The 15,489-nt window shown below is 42.4% G+C and overlaps 1 protein-coding gene across 1 annotated transcript; it reads left to right on the top strand.

The window, feature by feature from the left end:
* The first annotated feature begins 8,100 nt into the window (after window positions 1–8,100).
* Window positions 8,101–10,921, top strand: mterf2 (mitochondrial transcription termination factor 2). Its single transcript, XM_079163275.1, has 2 exons — window positions 8,101–8,118; window positions 9,181–10,921. Exon 2 carries the CDS (start codon window positions 9,207–9,209, stop codon window positions 10,332–10,334), a length of 1,128 nt encoding a protein of 375 aa, XP_079019401.1. The 5' UTR covers window positions 8,101–8,118; window positions 9,181–9,206; the 3' UTR covers window positions 10,335–10,921.
* Window positions 10,922–15,489: the final 4,568 nt, after the last annotated feature.

Below are 15,489 nucleotides of genomic sequence, written 5' to 3'. Positions count from 1 at the left end.
AAACACAATTTCCTGGCTGATTTAATTGATTCTTTTTCTAACTTTGGTTCTGCCCAGCCACTGCGATAACTCACAGTTTGCTTATGCTCGAACACACATGCGGCACAGATAGAGGCAGACATGCAGCTGAAACCCGCCCTCCCACACACACAGATGGTCTGAGAGATGCCTCGACAATTAAGCCGATCCATTTAAAGTCTCTCACTGTAACAAGCCGAAGGAAGCCGGCTGCTGGATCTTGCTGTTCTCTGAGGCGTGCTGATTCCTCGGCGCTCTGTCGGGCCTCCCGGGGCCCTTTCTGTGTGACCGAGCCCTTTCTTAATTACACCTGAGAGCACGGAGCAGCTGCTCCTCTTTCACATCTGTGTCTCCATCAATCAAACCTGTGAAGGGGCGTGTGGAAAGCAAACTGGAAGACACTCTCTCTTCCTCCTTCTCTCTTTCCAGTCATCTGATTCGTCCGTGCTTCTGAAAACCGAACCATGTGAAAGATTTTTTTATCAAGTTGTCAGCAACACTTTGACAACTCTGACTGCTTTTTTTCCTCTGCAACAAACATTGCTCCCCTTGTTCTGTGCATATCCACGACCATGGATGTCGTAATAAAGTTATTTTTAAAAACAAAGCATGACCTTGTGGACTGGATTTCTAAATGACTCCTTTTACTTATAGCTAACGTGGTTCATTCATGGCTCAATTTGACACTTTTCATAAAATGAGTTGATTTGATTTGATGTATTTTTAACACTTAAAAAAAACATTGTGTTATTTATAGCTCTTTTTAGAAATGATACCAAAAGAACAGCTATTATCATAAACAGGTAAATAATTGATTTTGGATACCCCAAAATGTTCATCTGTTCACTGCAGGTGCAGCATCAGATATTGGCCCAACATCAAATTAAGAACGACGATGGAATAAGATTCAGTGTTTTATACCAGCTGAGCAAATATTTCAAAACAGAAACCATATTTCTTCTTTGGATGTATTGGCACTGCTGTGGATCATAAATATTTATCAGGGCTCCAAAAGGTGAAGTGTGTAGGAGTCATACAATCTGGCATCTGAAAATATAGCTGAAAACACAACATCTCCAGATTATGTTGCAAGATGGAAAAGCTTCGAGAACACATCGGTGTCGCTTTGCATCACCAAACATCACAACAAAAACATTGGTTTTGACTCATCAATTGTGCCGCTTATTGCTGCCTCACCGGTAATTTGACCCCTGCAAGTCAATGTGGGACTAAAAAAATATTATTATTCAATATAATTCATTTTTTGCCAAGAGTTAGATGAGAAGATTGATGTTTGAGGGGATTGATTCTCTCATTTAACTCTCAGCTAGAAGGCGAATTAGCCCATAACGTCCAACTTTTCCTTTAATGCACTTGAATATTTGCTGAGGTAGCGGGACATTACGTGTCCAAATGGATCAAATTGTAAATGTTATTTCCCTTCCAGTGAGATAACCTCTCCCTTCAGATGGAATAAAAACACTGAAATCGATGCTTTAACTATTCAAATTGATATATGTGTTTGTCTGTGTAAAGGTTGAAACATTGTTGAACATTATTATGTCATAAAAATCCATTACTTAATGTTCAATAAATAAAAGCCTTATGGCTTTAAAATATACATGTTTTACTGCAAACCAAATTCATTGATCAATTTAACAATATACATAACTGATACAGGCGCAGATTCACTTTGTCTAGAGCAGGTCATGATAGTGATACTGGAGACACTCCGTACGGTACATGATACATTCTACACTAGGCTCACTCTAGTGTGACGTTAGAGGGAGCAGCACCCTTTAGTGGAGCTTGTTGTAAAGTGTGGTCAGGTTGTGAGAGGAGAACAGGAGCCTTTCTAGGCCCCGATGTTACCAACAACTGGAGGGAGAGCACACGTGTTTCATTGGCCGAGCCCCAGAGCAGCTCAGGGTCTACCTTCTGCAGCTAAACAACCTGCGACTCCTGCATATTAACTCTAAACACTTTATTGATTCAATGGATAATCGCAGTCTATTGAGACGAGCATTTGCTCTCTCAGTTTGGAAGTTCTCATAACTGACCAAATCAGATTACATACTGAAGATGAAACATTTTCCAGATCCTTCTTTGAAAGTTTTATTCAAATTCATGACACGCTGGCACTGTGGCATTGTTGAGATATAAAATATAAACTGTACATCCCACTGTATATAATCATGTGTAATAAAATGCACGTTTGAATCAATATGAACCAAGTCAGCCAGTCAATAACACATACAATCACTTTATATACTGTATCCCATTTTATGTTTGGTAAACATGAACTGCAATATTGGATCAATATTGATATTCACTCTGCAGCAGTGCGCTGCTTAACTTACTCAGTGCTCAGGAACCACAGCAGATATTGATTCAATATCTGTGTGTGTTGTATAAGATAACTTAAGGTGAATTTTGATCAAAGGAGAACTCCTTCAAAGAAATATAAGATACTTAAACATGTTGATGTCTTTGTTTGTTCTTCTTGCTTATCAAGAACACATCACAGCCTCTTGGAACAGTCGTGATGACAGCTTGAGTTTGTTCCTGTGATTCTGAAAAAAAACATTTCAAACACATTTTATGGTAATTTCACAATTACCCCTGATAAGTGAGATTGTTTGAACGTAGAAAAAGTGTTTGGTTTGCTGGTATTCGCTTGTTGAAAAAACTATTTTGCATTACAGACATCATGACAGTCATATGATTGAGTTTCTTCTTTAAAGCTGCACCGATCACTATCTTTATAATAGCGATGTATCAATTGATTCAACATTTGATTCAGAGTCATTACTGGACTCTGCAGTTCACCCTGCTCTACGAAGCATTTCCGCATCGTTTAACCCACCTCAGCGTTCACTGTTTGTTCACTATTTCACTGCGTAAATACTGGACTTACATTCTTTGGTTGACAGGAAACAGGTCTCTAGGCAACCGTTTGTTGACACGCCATGTTCCATTTACAAGGTGATAGATAGTATGTGGATGTTGTGATTACAGGTTGTTTTTGCTGCCCACAAAATGAAAATATATAAATCCATGCAACTTTAAGATCAATCAAAATAATCGCAATAGCCTAAATATTCTAGAGTGATAAAACCATAAAACTTAGTGTGCGTATAAGAAAGAAAACATGGCCAGTTATATAGATACTAACAAACATTACCGAAAAAAGGTCAGCCTGCAGTTATATTCGTTACTTTAATGTGCAGGGCAGTAATAGTGTTACAGTGAAATGACTTTCTGTTTAGATTCTTTTGACACTAGAGCTTTTGGTACTTTTCGTTCGTTACACTCTCCCAAAAAATCTGTTGACAGGAGAGCAGCCTGACTGGTTTTTAGTCACCATTTAATGTCACCTAACAGCCATACCACGTTGTCAGACCATCAGATAAGTTCAAAACACAGTATTCTGTTTCTTTCAGACTGTGCTAGCTATACCGAAAGACATTGTGACCGCATTGACATTTTCTTCTTATTAGATAAAGAACAAGTTGACATTTTCAGTCAGAAGACAAAAGTTTTAAAAGAAGAAATTGCATTTATCAGATAGAACATCCAGTATATGTCATTAGTTCCTAAAGAGAGGAGAAGGGCAGCATCAGCATGAAACTGAAAGTACAGTATGACTCTTTCACAATCACCAACTGCTGTTTTATGGACACATTTAAAAGCACAATTAATGTCCTTTGGATGCAAAATTCCTTGGGGCTACTTTACAAAAGTTATAAACCCAGATGTTCATCATTCTGAGTTAAACCCTCAGTACAAGGATCCACGCTCATTGCTATGTCTCTGGGCTCTGTGGCCCTTGTTCTCCTCTTTATTGCAATCACTGCCACAATCACTCCAACCACCAGCAGCCCCACCAGTCCTGCGCCCATGGCATAGGCAGTAACATTAGAGACTACGGATGGATCGGCTGTGGGGTCCGTTTCATTACTCCTGTTCCTTGGATTCTGGACCAGGAGTCCAGTTAAATTGGTCTCCTGTTTAAAGATACACCTGTATGTGTCATCCCAGAACAGGTCATCTTCCTCTTCCCCAGTACCTTCCTCATCATAATTGTCTATGTAATCATCATCCCCGTCCAGGAACCCATGGTCTTCTAAAACAACACACCAGTACACTCCTTGATCTTTCGCCTCCAGGCGGGAGATTGTCAGCGAGGAGCCATTCTCGGACAGAGACAGTCTGCCCCTCAGATCCTCCGGGATGGGAACAGTCTCGTCCTTTGAGTCGTGGATAAGTTCATTTTCGCCTGATGGTTCTCTGCGGTGCCACTGCACCCTTTGGGAATCATCTTTGTCAACGTCACACTCTAGCAGGGCGCTCCCGCCTTCAACAACAACCTTTTCTTGGGATTCCTTTTTGGGGCAAAGAACCAGCAAGTACTGCACTTCAAGCAAGGAGGAGATGCATGAATAGTCCCCACTAAGTTCATCAGAGAAAGCAGGAATTACCAATGAGAAGTCTTCCGATTGCTCACTGAATGATATGTACATCTTCACGCTGCTACCATTGACTTTCCCCAGTGGTGTCTCCCATTGCTGGTTGTTACCATCAGAGGGGCATTGTAATACCACTTTGTCCCCATCTGAGGCAAAGATTTCCCTGCTCTCACTGCTGTCTGGTGGGTGCATGCTTTGGAAACTGAGACAATTCTTACCTCTGCTCACGAGACAGATAAAATGCTGGTTATTCTTTATCTTGCTACTGTCGAGCAAGAGCAACGCCCCGTTGTCTCTGACCTCCATGACACCCCGTAGCTCCTCCACCAGAGGGTCCAGCGACACACTGCTATCCAGGAAGAGTGTGGGCTTGTAAAACGGAAACACCTCGCGGTACCAGCGCACAGAGGTTCCCTCCAAACCAATGGAAGTGCTGTTGCACAGAAGCTCAGCCCCTCCATCTCCTTGCTTCACAAGGATCTCTTCAGATGCCACTTCCTTATTACACACGTAGAGCTGCTGTGTGTGCTGGTTGACTAGTTCCTGATTCCCCCAGCATTCCCTCCTATAAATCCCTGAGTCCTGGTGTGTGAGGTGACTGATCTGGAGCCCGAGCAGGTACTGCTGTCTGTTGATCTTGATGCGACTCTGGAGGTCCGCAGGAGGTGTAACGGACGTGATGTCGGCCGAGGAGTTGCCAAGCAGCTGGTCTCCCTCCGGTGCACATCTATAAACAACAATATAATCCACTCCAAAACAATACCCCAACTCGATAACGGTGCCCTCTGCTCTGAACACGGACTCAGCCTCCTCACTGTAGACCTGGTGGAGGAGGAGGGGAAGCAGTAACTCCAGAAACCTGATGGATGTCATGTTGCCTGCCTGTCCCTGGCCATGTGTTTGTCACACTCCGGAAGGTGTGTGCTTAATGTGTCCCTTTTAGGTCCACCTCCTGCTAACATCAGTTTCCTCCTCCACATTCTCCCAGACTTACACAAACACGCTCTCACTGTCAGAGTGACAGATGTAGGAACACACCCACACCCACACACACACACACGCACACACACACACATACACGTGTCATTACTCTATGAGAGACTGGTGTTGGTGGAAACTCATTAAAGTCATTAAAGTCTTTCATAGAATTGCAGCAAGTCTAAGACAAACAATGAAGCTAAACAAAATCCAAGAGAGAACCCGAAAATAAGACGTTATGTTCCTGGTTGTACATTAACTGTGTTGATGGACAGGTTTTCACTCACCTGTGGGTGTGTCCAGTCACCATGCAAGGTCGCTGTTAAGAGGGAGTGTTTATGTGCGCATTCGTTTTTTTCTTCAAGCATTTGCGAATGCTTGAAGTGTGTGTTTTCTTTATCGTCATGCTCCTATTCAGTGAGCCTCCTATCTGAACTAAATCTAGAAGTATCAGGTAATCTATCTGGCTGTTATTGTGTTAAAGGATTCATTCAGTCTTGTGCTGTTTATCAGCTGGAAGGAGCTGCGTGTCCTTGGTTTCATATACGTGCAAGAGTTGAGTAATATGATACGCAACATTAAAGTTATAAAATCAAAATACCCTCAAATCAAACAATATTTAGGAATGTAGTGCTAGTGGCATCGTAATGTTGCACTTTGCATCATTATGTGATGTTTTCAAATTATGACTGTAGGGGGAGTATAATCTATTGATACTAAGCTTGCCCCATCTTCTGCCCAATAAGTTAATATGTCACCACAAATCAAATATTGACTTTGATCTACCGTAAAGCAACCAGACGCAGCACTCAATCCTTCACTCGATGATCAATGGCTTTTTCCAAAGATAACTTTACGACTCAAAAAGATGAATACACTTCTTACTGGCGTTGCATTCAAGTTTAAATGTGTCTTGTTCAAAATGGCACAGCCACGAAATCACAATAGCAAAACACAAAGTTAAACCTTTGGTACACAATGTAAAGCAGTGTTTCTTTTTCTACACTGTGATTGGGTGTGCTCATGACAAAGCAGGCTCTTTGTTTCTCTCTTTCGCTTTCTCAGGTTGTGAGTGGGAGGCAGCTTGCTCTCGTATTATACAACAAAGGACAAGCACAGTGTCTGGAAAGTCCTGTACCTTAGCCACCTTTTCAGGTAGTGGTTCAGGGGGTATAGTTTTGGTTTCAGGTTTGCTGTAGAGGAAATGTCTGGCCGCTTTTAAAAAGTTCAGTTGAATAAATGGATGGGTGGATCCCTCCTAGTGAAGTAAGGACTCCCTGTGTAATTAAGCACATGTTTATTTCTCAAGCATCACCTTGAGCATCGTCAACGGGTCTGACAGCCTGTACCACAGTTTACTTGTGTGCCCAATGGCAGTTCGGAAAAGCTTCTCCCTTCCTCTTCCTCTTCCTCTTCATGCCCTATGACTGTGACTCTGTGCCAACCATTAATCCGAAACCCTACATTTTGTGTCTTATTGATGCTATTGTTCTCTGAGTTTGACTGTGCTGTAGCCTGGTTCCAGTTGCTTCATTTATTTGAGTGTTCATAAACACAACAACGTCACAGTAAGTATGTCTCAAGTCAAGTTACACGTCCCACACCAGCTACATATTTATCAGAGGGGCTTGACAGAAATTGGATCACAATCCCAAAACAGATCAGGGGATTCTGCACACTGCCAGTAATATATATGCATTTGTTACACCTCAAGTGCTGCTTATGTTTGAAGTTCCTCAAAGCTGCAGAAACAACAGGAGCGTTGTAGCAAGACGCTGATTGCGTGATTTGAATTAAACCCTCGTCACAAGCGAGGGACATTTTGAACAGGTTTGACTGCAAATAGAAGACGAGCGAATGGCACTGTTTACTCTGCAGGCCCACATGTTGTTTCATGCCCTCTTTTCACTGTCAAGAAAGTCATTTCCCATGAAACACATGCTAAATCAAATCGTTGTCTCTCTTCTGTGTTTGTGATAGTTTAACATCATTTATCTAACTATCAGTGGATTCTGATGACCAGCTCCTGTCAACATATTGGGTATTAAAAAAGAGAGACACACCAACCTGTTTTTTTCCCCTTTGAGGCGCATCATCTGTTTACTAGTACATAAACTAAAATGAACCCAGCTACCCACTCAGCAGCAGCGGCTTCCGTGCTGCTGCTGCTGGTGGGAACAGCTTGCAGAGCTGGTGATCAAGCATCATGATTAAGCACCAACTGTGAGAAAACTCTCCGTGTGTTCAGTCCAATTCAGCCCTGTGCTGATTACGCTCATCAGGGCCCCGTATGCTGCAGGGTTTGGAGGTGCACCAACTGCTGTTTGAGTAACACAGTTTTGCCAGAATTATTTAATTACTGGACATATGGGCTGCAATAAAAGAGCAGAGCTTTGAAAAGAGGAATGAAATGGGGCAATGGAAGCATAAAATCAAACACTTTTCTACGCTCTGTTTGATGCAATTTTCCAAAAAAACAAAAAGAAAGAAGTTATTTCAGGGTCACATTTGAATGAATCAGTTCTCAGTTCCGCTGCTTTGCACCACTGGGCCCCCGCCTCTGCGCGGCGCTGTGGGTACACAGAGACTAGTAGTAGAAGAAGAAGACACCAATTTCATAACAAAACGTCACTTCCTCTGACCGCTGCTATAGGTAAGTCGCTTTTTTAAAACAAAAATGTCGATATATTAGCTGGAATCTGCACATACACACCTCTGTCAACAGTTACCGATATTAACCAGTCAGGAGGTGAAATCACACAATGTCCCGCGATGCTCGTGCCTCTTCTAGCCGCTAACGTTGGTTCACTAGCGAGCTGAACACCTAAACCCAAATATAATACTGGACGTCATTCAAGAAGTCTTTTATTTTGAAATCGTGGACTCAATGCATTTTATTTATCCGCGTTAACTCTAGTAAGATGTGAAGATGTATTGACTCGGCTGTGAACGTAAAGTCGCTTTAGTTGTCGTAATGTGTTACCTGATGGTCATTGACTGACGTTTCGATACATCGACGACTATAGCTCCCGCTTTTCCATGAAACATCTGGCACCAGCTGTGTAGTTATCGTCTGTGTTACTAAGGCAAAGCTTTAATGAATGGCGTTTATATCAACATAGCATACAGAATAAAGATCAGGGTAGCCTCTCTGTCAAAGCAGGGGGCTAATAGATAGATAGATAATAGCTATTATCACATAAACAGTATGTCAGTTTTAAAATAACTCAGGTAGGAGTTCTATGGTTTCCTGTTGCAACAAATGCAGAATGAAAACACATCTGCTGTCAGTATTCTGTCACTAATTGTTAAAAAGTGGAAGTTGAGATTGTGTTTGTTTACGTTTAGCTTTCTTTTCTTATCTGTGTGGCTCAGTGACAAGTAATGTGGAGGCTCTATAAACATCCCCTGGCTGTGCATAAAGTCAGGAGGATAGTGTTGTACTGCATGATAGTTCTCTGTGAATAGTGGAACAGAAACAATTGGTCAGTCTCCTGTCTCGATAGATGCACACGACAGGCCATGCGGCACCTCTGGCCTTACAGAGCATCCTCACAGCTGCTACAGTTGTTTGATTCTTGCTAAATTTACTGCAACTGTCTGCTCAGTCTAGCTCCCACTGCTACTTCAGAAGATGAACTTTTAGGAAGAAGTTGTGTTATATGCCTGCTTGGTTTGTCACTCACTGCACGTCCTTCGTCTCTCGCTCATTCAGGTGATCTGCATTCGGACTTCGCATCAATGTTGCATTTGATCGCCCGGTCCCTGTGCCTCCGGTGCCAACGTGCCACAGCTCTACCTTTACACCTGAGACCATGTGCAACACTGAGCTCAGCAGAGAACCAGCAGACCGTGGAAGCTCTCTATGATCTCTCTGTGGACATCCAGAAGGTCCGGCAACTAAAGGGCTGGGTCCTGCATCAGAGCCCCGCCTATACTAAGGAGGTAGCTGACCTGCTGAAGGACATGGGCGCCTCGGGGTCCATCATTGCCCGGATCCTAGCAGGCTACCCTGAGGCTGTCCTCTGTCATCCAGAGCAGATGCAGGCTCAGAGGGAGCTGTGGATGTCTGTGTGCCCAAAACAGAAGGACCTGGTCGGTATAATTGAGAAATTCCCAGCCTCCTTCTTCACCTCGTCGAGCCACCACGACAACCAGCGGAACAACATCGCCTACTTTCAGAGCTTGATCCTCAACAAGCGGATCGTCACCAAGCTGATGGCCAGCGCTCCGCAGAGCTTCAGTCGGCCGGTAGAGCAGAACGAGCTGATGGTGCGCACCCTGCAGCAGTCCTACCGGGACCTCGGGGGTGAGGAGGCCAACATGAAGATCTGGCTTCAGAAGCTGCTGAGTCAGAACCCGTTTGTTCTCCTTAAGCCCCCCGAGGTGCTGAGGCAGAACCTGCTGTTTCTGAGAGACAAGGGCTTCAGCACGGCCGAGCTCCTCCGCCTCCTGTCCAAACTCAGGGGCTTTGTCACCGAGCTGAACCCGGACAGCATGCGCCGCACTCTGGCGTACTCCCAGGACACCATGGGCTGCTCCGAGGCAGAGCTGCGGGACATTATCCTCGACTGCCCGGCCGTGCTTTACTACCCTGACGTTATTCTGGCTGAGCGCTTCAAGGGCCTCCTCAGCGCCGGGATCAGCATGTCTCAAGTCAAAGAGACTCCGACCGTTCTGGAGCTGACCACGCAGATAGTGAATTATCGCATCCAGCGACTGAGGGTGCACGGCTATGACGTAAGGACAGGTAGCCTGGAGGTCCTGAATGGCACTAAGAAGGATTTTGAGACGAGCTATGGAAAGTTACTGTTACGAAAAGAGAGGCCAATTTTCAACCCTGTCGCCCCTTTAAAAGCAGATGACTGACAGAGGTTGTATGGACTAATGCAAGTGAATTAAGGCTGTGTAAAAGTGTATTGGTGCTTATTTATACCTATATTTTGTCAGTATCAGATTACAGTGCCTTAGATCTTAAGGTGCACTTATTTCAAGCATTAAATCTACAAACAGTACACACTGAGAGCAGCACACTTTCACTGCAGGTGTAAATCCATATTGTAGGAGATGAGAATGGTTATGTAACACCTTCCCAGAGTGATGAAAGGGAGAAAAAAAGCAAAGGCATCTACATATGTCACACTTTTTGGGGAAGATGTCGTCCCTCACCAAATAAAGAATTTATTACAGCTTATTTACAAGTTACCTCATTACAATGACTTCACATAAAACGTGAGCATGACATGAAGGCAGACGGGCCGACTGGTCTATCAAATGTATAACTGAGGACAAACGAGGACAAACGAGGCTTTTCAAAGCATTTTATTTACATCCTCCGTTTCACACAATGAAACAATCCTTGGCAGCACTATTGTTATCCTCAGGGAGGAAATCTAACTGTCTCAGAGTTTTAGTGTTACTTTACGGATGGAGACTCTTTATTAAAGCAAATTCACTACTGAAATGTCATCATTTCAAATGAATTCACATGCACCCACACCATAAAAGAAAACTCCCTCTGCAATATTTATTCAAAAAGCAGTCGAGTTTCAGTTCATTTAATCAAGATAGCTTTTCCACTGTTTGGCTTTATTAAGGTTTTCCTGTCTATGTGCGCCATATGAAGGTAAAAAGACCGCTTTTGGGTTAGTGCCTACATTTATTTTAGCGTATAGCCACAAAATATATACATATATATTATTTCTGAGCATTGTCAGACCAAGAGATTGCTTTGTAAATTGGTCCCCGGTCTTTTATCTTAATGTGTCCTAATGTTTCAAAGCCAGCAAAAGCCCTCGAAACATGCGTAAGAGTGCCTTTAATGGCAGTGAGCTTCACAGCTAATGTAGCCGCGGCTTTATGCCGTAAGCTTCCCTCGCTGTCATAGTGTGGATGATGGGGGTCACAACAAAGAGCGAGGACTTGCGTGTCTTGAGGGTGTGTGTGTGTGTGTGTGTGTGTGTGTGTGTGTGTTTGTGTGTGTGTGTGTGTGTGTGTGTGGGGCGGGTGTACGTGAACAACTTCCACTGCCCATCTGCTGCCGCCTGCATCACTCAGCATGGCTCTGTAGTCATGGCGATAGCCACTGGGCAGATGATGCGAAAGTGAGTGCATCTGGAAAATGAATTTGAGCTCAGCAGATGGATGCTTGACTAGAGTTCATTTTTTTAAACCATTCACAACATGGAACCCCCGAGGGGCAACAACAGTACCTCAAGTACTCCGCAGCTGATGTGCTGAAGGTTTCTTATTTTACACAGAGACATCAGAGACATTTTCCTAAATGCCTCGTGTTGCAAGGTCTCTCAGTGGTGCAGAGCAATAAATACATGTAGGTAATCAGGAGGCATCAATGTGAGGCGGATGAGACGAGGCCTCAGGTGTATAAATGCAAGTTACCGCTATTACTTACCGGCTGTCCTCTTGTCCTCTGTTGCTGTTTCAACCCGTGCTGTGCTTTTGAATTACACAGACGAGCCAGAGAGGTTAATAAGATGGAGTATAAATTGTCCCTTTTCATTTCAAACACGACACTGGTAGATATTAGCCAACGCTTAACAAATTGCTTTTATGGGTCATATCTCACCTGAAACAGATGACATCTGCAATTAAAAGCTATGATTTCCAGCTGAAACCAGAGCTTTGGACGACCGCTGCTGCAGTAAATATTCCTCATTTGAAGTCAGTGTGAGTTACATTTTACACAAAAAATATATTCATTGTTATTATCAAAAGCAACTAATGTAGGAGAAAAGGAAACTTGATTGCATCTGTATTAATCCACAATATTCAAAGACTTATCACCACAAAGGAAAACTTTAAAGTTACGATATACATTTAAAGTCCGTGTTTGGTTTCCCTACACACTCATTTCCAGCCTTAAACACACCTAATACCTGCTATTGTTATGGCTCTGGTGTTTCATCACTTATATAAACATCATAGATTGTGATTTAAACTCAACTTTTCTCACCTATGCCAGAAAGTTTGTTTTCTGTTATAACTTGTCACTCAAGAAGCGACTCCTACCTGCGCCCAGATGAGAAAATCCAAATATAACAACGCCTCCATGCTGCGGAAGGTGAATACATGTCACAGTGATGGATATTCAATGCACAAAAAGTAAATAACTTTCGATATTGAACATTGCAATCTGAGATTCACAATTTTGAAACATTGGCCTACCGGTAATTTAGCTTGTGGTGAGGTGTGTCGGTCACTCCATCTTTTGAATCACACGCTCGTTCCTACATGCCTTATTTTATAATCCCATTGACCATTTAAAGCAGTGGTGGTCAATACTTGTCCTTACTCAGACTACTGCTGCTTTTAAGATCTTAATTCACGCAGGTATAACCAACCAAATCACAGATGGCTTAATTCCATTTAGCTGCTTCAGCTTCAGGGTCCTGGTAGTGAGCATGTTGGCTCACTGTCACACCATCATGGCTTACTGGGAGAGTCATTGTTGATGTTGCACGTATGTTTTTCCTACTGTGTCAATTCAAAATATTTCCTGTGATTATGGAATGAATGACAGATGCTTCTCTCTCTGAAATGTGTACCTGGGGGGGAGTTGGCCCTTCTATGTTGGGTCACACCCTTATTTCGTAATCGGCCTTTTTCACAGCGGATATTTTGACATTTACAGGAAGGAAAAGAAGAGTGATGTACAACATTGATAGCATTCCTCTTACAGTAGGCGAGCCAGTTCCAAAGTCCTTGTATTGAGCATACTGGCTCACTGTCATTGCTTATCTGAGGTTTGACAAAGATAGTATGTCATAAATAATGCCATTAAATGTCATACTGTGGTATGTTGTAAAAAATGTCAGAGCATATTATGTCATAAAAAGTGAAACAAATGTTATATGGTATGCCATATATAAACAAGAATACAGTATGACATCAAATGTCAAAGTATAATATGCCATAAAAAGTATCCTAAAAATATCCTAACATATCGTATGCCATAAACAGTAAACTATGACATTGAAATGTCATAAATGTGTCATAGTATAGTTTGTCATAAAGACATCATAGAAAGTCATCGTATAGAGTACAAATATAATACAAACTGGATGAGTGCCAAGTCAGATAGTTCAGGGTGATAAAAGGCGGGTCTGAAGGTCAAAAGGTTGTGGGTTCAATCCTGATGCATCAGAGTGAATTTTCAGGTCTGACACCCACGTGGAAGAAAATAAATATGCAATGAGACAATGGTCACGTGTATCAAGTCAGATAGTTCAGGGTCATAGAAGACTGCAGGTAGTTTTCACAATCCTGATGTGGTGCAGTGACTCACTCTCTATGAAATACACAAAGAGGATATGTGCGCATGTCATTAGTGGCTTGGTTGGTCAGTTCCTGGTTTTGAAAGGCGCCACGGTCGAGTCCTCAGCTCTGTGAGGACACCAGCGTCCAGAGCACCACTGTGGAAGTGGAGACGGAAATATGAGATGGTGTCACCACCTGTTGTTTCAGAGAGAGAGAGAACAAGGGCGGTGTGGAACAGAAAAGCACAAATATCATTTTAAAAAGTACAATGTTAGAATTTGCATCTCATTTATTGCTACTAAAACAGCTACTACAATAACACATTTGAAGACATGCTATACGACGAGTTTTTTTCCTGACATTTTTCAAAATGCTTTGCGTGAGTCTTTTAATGCTGAAATAAAGAATACCGAATACCAGAGGATGTCTTTTTCATATTGATTCTCTGCGCAGAGAAGGTTCACTCATCACAACAGAATACGTACAGTCTCAGTGAGGGAGAACCCCGTGTAAAGTGAACGCGCTCTCTTTATACAGAAGGAGCAACGGTGGGGGTCAATGTTACAGACGTTTTGGTCTCAGACTGAGAAAAACAACAATGAAAAACAAACAAACGGCCAGCAACCAACACAAGCGATGGGCCCGGCCTTGGCGCTGGAACATTCTCATACAACACATGATCTTTGCGCGAGGCAAGGGTGAATTCTTCTTTTGCACAACAATAAGAAAGATACATTTGGGCATGTACGCTAACACAGTGAAGTTCAAAGGAGTTCAGAGCAATCTGATTTGCAAATATGCATAATTTACTCTGTCAACATATTTGATTTTCACATATAAATGTTGGTTTGTATGTAAAGTGATGTATACATATTTGTGGATCCATTTTTATGGATCACTTCATGTTTGGTTTTGGAGCCAAGTGACATTTGTGACTTTCCTCCTTTTTGTTTGTGGAATTTTGTCCAATTGGTACCAAAGCAGAACTGGAAAATAATCAAGAAAAGGTGGCGAGGATCCCTCACATAAGCTGACAGAACTACAGTCTATGGCAGTGTTCCCAAACTTTAGGTACCTCTATAGAGGTACCCACTTAAAAAAAGAAAAGAAAAGCCAGCAAGACTCAATTCACAAAAGGACATATCTATAAATCCTGAGAAGAGTATATTTGTGTGTGAATTAAAGTTCCTGACCATTTTTACGGCCATTTCTGCATCACCTTACATGATCTTAAATAGATAAACCAGCCATTTTGAGAGATACCTTTGATAAATGTAATGGTAAAAAATATATATCAGTATCATGAAATGGTTTAGAAACATTTTACGGCTCAGAAGAAGAGAGGTAGAGACATTTAGCTTTGTCCAAACATGGTTTACGACCAGACCATATACTGGGTGTTACTGTCTTACTTTTGAGGGTCGTAAAGACAGACACAGGAAGGTGAGCAAGGGTTCACACGGGGGGTTCTTCCTATTCTTGGGATATTTAGGGTCACGTAAATGTATCTGACAATGAGATCAAGGGAAAATGGAAGCCAGCGTAAGACATCCTTGACCTGTCTAAAGGCGGAGACTGTTTCTGCTTTAGTATATAGTTTGTGAAGATTTGAACTGATGTTGAAGAATGCTTCCAGCAGACTCTGTGTGAAGAGCTGTGTTGGGGATTCTCCCTCTTGCAAGAGAATAAATGGAAAAGGACAACTTTGAATGATTTGGAGACTTGTATTATTTTGATTTGCGAATAA

The sequence above is a fragment of the Pholis gunnellus genome (genome assembly GCF_910591455.1).
Source record: "Pholis gunnellus genome assembly, chromosome: 7".
NCBI classification, from domain to species: domain Eukaryota; kingdom Metazoa; phylum Chordata; class Actinopteri; order Perciformes; family Pholidae; genus Pholis; species Pholis gunnellus.
Note: the sequence above shows the minus strand (reverse complement) of the source record. Positions and strands in the feature narration are given on the sequence as shown.

Bases quoted from the DNA above. Each gene is read 5' to 3' on its own strand.
- mterf2 (XM_079163275.1), top strand. From the start codon at position 9,207: ATGTTGCATTTGATCGCCCGGTCCCTGTGCCTCCGGTGCCAACGTGCC.